The sequence below is a fragment of the Lissotriton vulgaris genome, chromosome 1_1, assembly GCF_964263255.1.
Source record: "Lissotriton vulgaris chromosome 1_1, aLisVul1.2, whole genome shotgun sequence".
NCBI classification, from domain to species: Eukaryota; Metazoa; Chordata; class Amphibia; order Caudata; family Salamandridae; genus Lissotriton; species Lissotriton vulgaris.
The window spans coordinates 878,018,732-878,025,964 of NC_141685.1; the positions used below are offsets into that span (position 1 = coordinate 878,018,732).

The 7,233-nt window shown below is 48.3% G+C and overlaps 1 protein-coding gene across 1 annotated transcript in view; it reads right to left on the reverse strand.

The window, feature by feature from the left end:
- Window positions 1-3,640, reverse strand: part of MCHR1 (melanin concentrating hormone receptor 1) — a 120,100-nt gene extending 116,460 nt beyond the window's left edge. Inside the window, exon 1 of the mRNA XM_086958416.1 lies at window positions 3,473-3,640. Within this exon, the coding sequence (XP_086814542.1) occupies window positions 3,473-3,536 (64 nt within the window). The 5' untranslated portion in view covers window positions 3,537-3,640. The remainder of the gene's footprint in view (window positions 1-3,472) is intronic.
- Between the last annotated feature and the right edge of the window lie 3,593 nt (window positions 3,641-7,233).

Below are 7,233 nucleotides of genomic sequence, written 5' to 3' on the forward strand. Positions count from 1 at the left end.
CCCACTCTCTTTGCTTTTTCCCACATTGAGGTGGGTGGCCTCAGTACTTGAATCCTCACAACTATGGTCAGGAGCACCATCCGCCCCACAAGGTTTACTCAAGGTGGGGGCCCGGTGATAGCGTTCAGACGAGCATTCACTCTTGGAGGTACCAGAGTTAACGACGGGGGATGTAGCCTTTTCTACTAAGGTTCTTAGATCCAAAATTAAAACTGTAGTTAAAGACAAGAGAGAATTCAGGACGTGGTCAGAGTTATTCACAGATTTCCCCATTAGAGCCAATATCGAGGATAGGACTCTTTCTAAGCAACGAAGCGAGTCAGACAACAGATCCTTGCTTCCAAGATGATTACACAAATAATGTGTGCCGAGGCATAGTTCTGTAGAAACAAACACCCTTATATTAGATATGGGTCTTTCACTAGGAGTACTGTTAAAATGCTGCATCTTGGGGGGTCGACATGAAGGGGTACCTCATTTATGACACATAGAAGGGCTGTTTTCCATTAAAGGCGTTCTTCAGCTAGAAGATTTAAGAGTAGACAGCCATCCATTGTTGAATACCCTTTACAGAAACCCCTTAGATCCTTTGGTAAAACTCTGTCACTGCATACCCAATCCTCCAATAAACCCAGCGGGTGTTTCGCATCCATTTTACTGAGAATGTCCTACAGAGTAATCATATGGTAACTCAAATGCACGTCCAGTTCCCTTTTTTTATACAACAGGACCCTAAAGCTACCTTTCCAGGTTCTGGTAGACGGTGTTCACTTATTAACGCACCAAACACTGGACTTGTGCCCAGACACTGGGATTAGGCCTGATTATATCCGACAGTAAGCACATTCACACGCAAAGGAGTTTCCTTCAGTGCCATGGACTACTTTGGTGACAAAGTGTGCTTTTTAAGACCCAAAATATTTTTGCTTTTATCCAATTATTTTCACATTGGCGAGGAGCTGGCAACTCACTCATAAATACTTTTTAATAAAAAACCATGACAAACTATGACAAAACAAGCATGTGCCATCTAGTAGGCGAGCGTAAAAAGTATTGACATAGTCTTAAATAACTTTATATGTGTGCTTGCTTATACTACAATGCTAATGTTTTTCTTGAGTGTATTTTGATCATATATTTTGGTGATTATATCGCTAAAGCTTGATAAACATTGAAGTAGGAGTTCACATTTACAGAACTGCTTTTTTTTTAACTGGATAAGGGGGTAGGGTTTTGGAGGGTGTTGGGTTTTGTGCTGAGCACAACCTGAGGCACTTTGAGTCACTGCCTCCCTCTTACCACACCATAAACAAGCATTTACAATGCAATAGGTCTCGCAATTACATTGTTTAGAGCTATTGGCATTAAAAATGTTAGGTTTTTTTTCCCTTCGTGAAGCATTAATCAAGTAATGTCATTGTAAATGACAATGACTTTTACCCCCAGGACATACAGATTCTGGTGTCCAAAGCACCAAACGTGCGTGCTATCCCCCATCTGGAAATTGAAAACCTGTGGTAGGTGCCATTTATCATATGTTGAATTCCGAACCTAGAGAACCATCCGATGGTACAGAGCCCCCTCAAGTGTACGAAAATGTTTACGCTGCACTTCAAGGGAAAGAAAGTGTTGTGCTGTTGCTGCCACATATGAAATCCAATGTGTAATTAGCGTCAGTCTGAATAACAGGGGTTACAGGGTTGTGAAGGGGGGACTCCGAGGGAGCAGAGCCCGGGAAGGCAAGCCCCACTGATCCCATTTAGTAAGTTGGTACTAATATGATGTGTCACAGGGTGGCACAGTGTGAGATGGAAGGTGTGGAAATACACGAGGTATCAGTTTGTGAAACATAAAATAAATATAGATAAATACAGGGCACGAGCCGGGGGTACACACGGGTGGACAGCGTCCACCCACTATTCTCACAGGGAGGGTGGACACCGTCCACCCTGCCAAGAAGTTGGGCCCCAATGAAAAAGATGCTGAATTCGTCCCGGTGTAATTTGCACACACCGGACACATTCAGCAGTGCCCGCACCTTGTTGTCTGCTTTCCATCCCCAACAATGTGCTGGCAGGGAGGGGGGTTTCTTAGTTCAGACTCCTGCTGGGCCCATAACAAAGGCCGAATCTGAGGGGTCATCAGGCCTCCTTTTGTTGGAGTCTCCTGGCTGGGAGCTGTCCTCACACCTAGAGGTAAATGCGGCAGAAGGAAAACAAAGGCTCACACCTTGTTAGCACTTCACACATACTTAAGAGAGGCTGCTTTTCACTTTGTCCAGGCTCTGTTTAGGAGATATGCATGCACTGAAAGAATGTCAGAATGTTGGTCTTTCCCAGTATTTACACAAAATAAATAGCATTATATAGTGCTTACTACCCATGAGGCATTGTAATAATTTAAATATCACTATTTTTTCTTATAAAGCAGCTATGGGTGGAGGACGTTTATGCTGACAAAAGGCAACATTGTTTTGTGTAGCTTAAAAAAGTGTGAATGTTCTGACTAAATCAGGAGGGTTTCCCAGACATGCCAACCCTCCCGATTCAGGCGTGAGACTACCGATTTGAAGGCTAGTCTCCCGCCTCCCGATTCGTACAAGCAAAAACCCGATTCCTCGGGGGTTTCACCTGACAGGGCTTGGTATTGTGTAAAGTGCTAATTCTTCCAACAAAGAGTGACGATGCAGGGGCTCTCGAAGGGGTGAAAAACCAACAAAGCGTCATTAACAAGGGAATCGTCTTCTAAAGACCTGCGAAGTAGTGCCCCCCCCCCCCCCCCCCCCCCACTACTTCGCAGGTCTTTAAAAGACGATTCCCTTGTGGGGCGGGGGGGGGGGGGGGGCTGTTTCAGCCGGGGCTGCCAAAGGGGGGTGAGGGGTGCATGCACTGCCAACAACCTGCCAGGCCCGTGCCCAACCCTTGTATCACCCTCTCTGCCTGCCATTGCGCTCCATGCTTCTGAAAGGTAAGAAAAAAACGTGCATTTGCGTTTAAAATGTCCAATCCTGCAGCAGCCACTTCCAAAGCCCATACATGCCAGTAACCCGATTCAAAGTCCCATTCGCCCGATTTTTTTTTTTAAATCTCCCACTTTGCTCTCCTGAAATGTTGGCATGTATGGTTTCCCTGTATTTTTAAATTGTGCTCAATATACTCATGATAGACATTTTAAACATATATGCGATGGCTTTAGATCTGATGTAACTTCCTATTATACCTTTTCCTGTGATGTCACCCGCCGTGATGTCACTTGCAGACTGATTAACTAGGTTAGTCCCCCACTTATTTTTTTAGGACATGTGCCTTGGATAGACATGAATAATATGGGCAAAAATAAATATCGAAAATTACAGACATCTAGTTTTAAAATATAAATACTATAGAACTGGGAGTACTAGATATTTCCTATCTAGAGCGAGTGCCCTGTGGGGGGGGGCAACAGGTGGTAGCGTCACAGACCCCATACTCACGGGCCGTGCTGAGGTTGGCTCCCGGCGAGGAGTTGAAGCGGTCCACTTCCGTCGACAGGTCCATGACCCGTTCCCAGCCCCGGGGCGGCCGGCAGTGTGGAGCAAACTAAGGGTGGGGGAGGAGAGCTCGGGGTGTCTGTTGAGGTGTACACGGGGTGGGGTGCAGTTTAAGAGTAGACGAGGATATGGGTGTAAGTACTTCGGAGGGTTCGAAAAATGGATTTGTAGTTGGAAGGGCCTAGGACTCTGTGGGGTGAGGGGGTCTGAGAGAGAGCTGTGACGTATGAGAGTCTGGAGGGGGCTGAAGAGTGAGACGGTCTGGGTTGTATGGAGTTTATGAGAGCGGATATGGTTTGAGGGGGTCTGGGGCGGGGTTTGTATACTGGATATGGTTAGAGGGGTTCAACGTTAAGACTGTCCGAAGCGTCTCCAGGTTTGCGTGACTGGTCTGTGGATTCAGAGACCTGAGCGCTCTGCGGTGCGTGGCGTCTGTGTGAGACTGGAGCTGGTTTGAGGGAGCCTGAGAGGGTTTGTAAATAGACTTTTCCTGAGGAGTCTGTAAGAGAGCGGACAGGGGGAGTATGGAGGAGCTGAGTGGATCGGAAACGATCTGATGGGTTCTGAGAAGATATCTTTGTTAACCATTTGTGTAGCGCCTGAAGCGCGCCAAGCGCTGAGGGGGAGAGGAGGCGGATGTAAGAGGGCAGGCTGGAGCGGAGCCTCATCGGGTCTCGGTTCATGCGCGGAGGGGGGTTTTAAGATACTGCAGGAGTCTGCAGGGGGGCGCAGTGAGCTTGAGGTCTCTCGGGGGTGAGCGAGGGCTGAGGGGAAGGGTTATGACTGAGTCTGTGTAGTTAGAGGGGCTCCGATGAGAGGGGGATATGGGTAATTTCCTAGGGTTATAGGGCGATGGCATCTTGTGTTTTGAAGGGTTCATGAAGAAACGGCGGAGTTCTGTGATGGTCGGGGTGAGGGGATGTGGCGGGCAGTAAGGGGGTCTGCAAGGACCGAAGGAGAGGGCGAGCAGCCCGGGACGAGAGTGCTGCAACGCGAGGATGTGGATGCCGGGGGTTGGTGGGGGTCTGAGATGATCAGGAGCGGGGGAGGGGGTCCTGGGGGCTTTGATGTGAGAGATAAATTGGGGGCGGGGTGGACTCTGGTCTTGGGCTCTGCTGCAATCCAGTTAAAGCCCCGCCCACTCCCGGATAATGGTGAGGGTTTAACCCCCTCTACGCCGCAACCGAGGTCGAAGGGGGAGGCAGCGAATTTACCCCTTCCCGCACCTGCATAGACAGGCCTCTCCTCTCTTCCCTCTGCAGAGCTTCACCCCCCCCCTTCTCCCCTGCAAAGCCTGGCCTCTCTCTTCCCTCTGCAGAGTCTGACCTCTCTCTTCCCTCAGCAGATCCTCACCCCCACTTTCTCCCCTGCAGAGCCTGACCTCTCTCTTCCCTCAGTAGATCCTCACCCTCACTTTCTCCCCTGCTGAGCCTGGCCTCTCTCTTCCCACCGCAGAACCTCAACCCCCCCCCCCCCGCCCCGTCCTCCCCCTGCAGATCCTGGCCCCTCTGTCTCAGGGATTCTTTCCTCACTGCAGAGCCTGGCCTCTCGCTCCCTTGTATATATGCGCCTATACTTCCCTCTGACGAACTAGTCTAGCTGGGCCTCTCTTCCCTCGGCAGAGCCTGGCCTCTCCCTGCACAGCCGAACTATGTGGGCCTCTATTTCCACTGCAGAGCCTGTAAATTTCTCCACAGCTATACCAGGCCTGTCCTCGCAGGGTCTGGCCTCTTTCTGCATTGGAGCGATTGGTCTCCCCTACCCCTCCGGAAGGTGGCCTCCCTGGACCTTTCCCTCGCACAGCAGACTAGTCCCTCTGCTGAACTTCAGACACAAACACGAGACCCACCTTTGGTCCAGGTGTGAAAGACTGCATTACTTGCACACTGCGGGAACGTAATCAAATAGAGAGCAACCAAACTCGCACCACCCCCTAAATCTGCATTAGATACATATCTGTGCCGCTCCCCCAAACTCTGCAACCACTAGGCGCACCTTCAGGTTACTAGGCGCTACCCTACAGCACTCATATGAGCCTTCACGACGCTGTTCTACAGTAGACGCTAGTCCATGTCACACCGCATACCACTTTCATTGGATAACACAGAGCATTCTAGGAGTTGTAGTGTTTGTCTGTTTGAATGGCACCAAATGGACGTATCATATCTTCTCTGGTGTGAAGCATCTCATTAAGAGACTGAACAATCAAACAACCATCTCTAGGGAAGCTTCAAAAATCAAAGACTTACCTTTCAAAGACGTTTAACAATCACAGACAGACCTCTCTTTAGGAATCGAAATCATCTTGGAAAGGGACCTCTCAAATGTATACAGCATTTACCGACATACACTTCTCAGAGGTTAAACAATCACGGGTAAATGTTTCTCAGTGAGGTTAAAAAGACACAGAAATCACTCAAAGAGGTTAAACTGTCAAATAGATCTTTCAGAGTCTAAACAGTCACAGACACACACGTCTCAGAAAAATAAAAAATGCTATACAAACATCTCAAACATGTACAAAAATGTAAAGGGGGCACTAGCATAGCAGTTCACAACGTAATCACATGCAGTGACATCACAGAAGTGATGCTGCTTCTTTATATTATCCCTCTCATGTAACAGGGAACGAGTCTATTTAAACAGAATTTGTCCAGAGCACCACCACTATAGAAAAATTACAAGCTCCGTATTTTCTGTGGGTCCTTTCAGTTGTGCAACAGTATACATCGGTAAGAATACAAAAAAGCCAGTGGAAAGTTCCAAGTTCTTTATTTATTCACAATCCAGCTTGAACACACAGCCGACCACACCAATTTGACAAATGTGCACTTAAAACCTTTCCTGAACCATTTGTATGTGCTAACGGTTTAATTCCATTGTCATCTCTTTTTCTTTCATGAGAGAACGAGTCTATATTATACTCAAAACACAGGATGTTACATCACTATTTATACAAATGTGTAGGAAAGTGGGTTCTGTAACTTACGGGGGCGTTTCCAAGATGGCGGGGTGAAGACGCCTAGGTGCGGCAGCTAAGTTGGAGGCTCCCTGCTTTCCTTGCTTTGCCTTGAGTATCGGAACTACGGGAGTGCGAGAGAAGAGAACTGTACAAGAATTGTATACGCCATGGTTATAAAGATGGAAACATGACTACCCGAGAAATGAACAAGAAATGAGCAGAGCTGTGGGGAGAGAGAAAGGATTAAAAAACGGAGCGACTGGAACATACTAAAGTATTCCGAACTGTACTTACCGGGCTGCTCTGTTCTGCTACTCTGAGCTGTTTTAAATTTTGTTGCGGACCTGAGGTGCCGTGAATGTTGCGACTTCTTCGGACTCCTCTACAGACAATGCGGCGCGTGATCTCACGGCTGGTCAGCGGGTTGGTGCTTAGCTGGTCCGGGTTGCGGTGGTGGCCAGGCTCACGCTCTACCTGTGCCGAGAAGGTGGGATCATTAACATCACCATCACCATTGACTGTACTGACGGTCTTGGCTCCTTTCACAATACAAGGGGCTCAGCTGTTCTAGAAAGGGATGGCGACGAAGAATAGATCGACCCGCACAGGAAAGAGTGCTGCCCAGGAGGCCACTGCAAAAATCTCCGCTGCCGCTTCAGCAAACGATGCGACTATTCCGCCTGGAAAGATAGAGCAGCCATTAAGTAAGAAAGTGCTTCGGCTACCCTCGTTGGTGATCTCA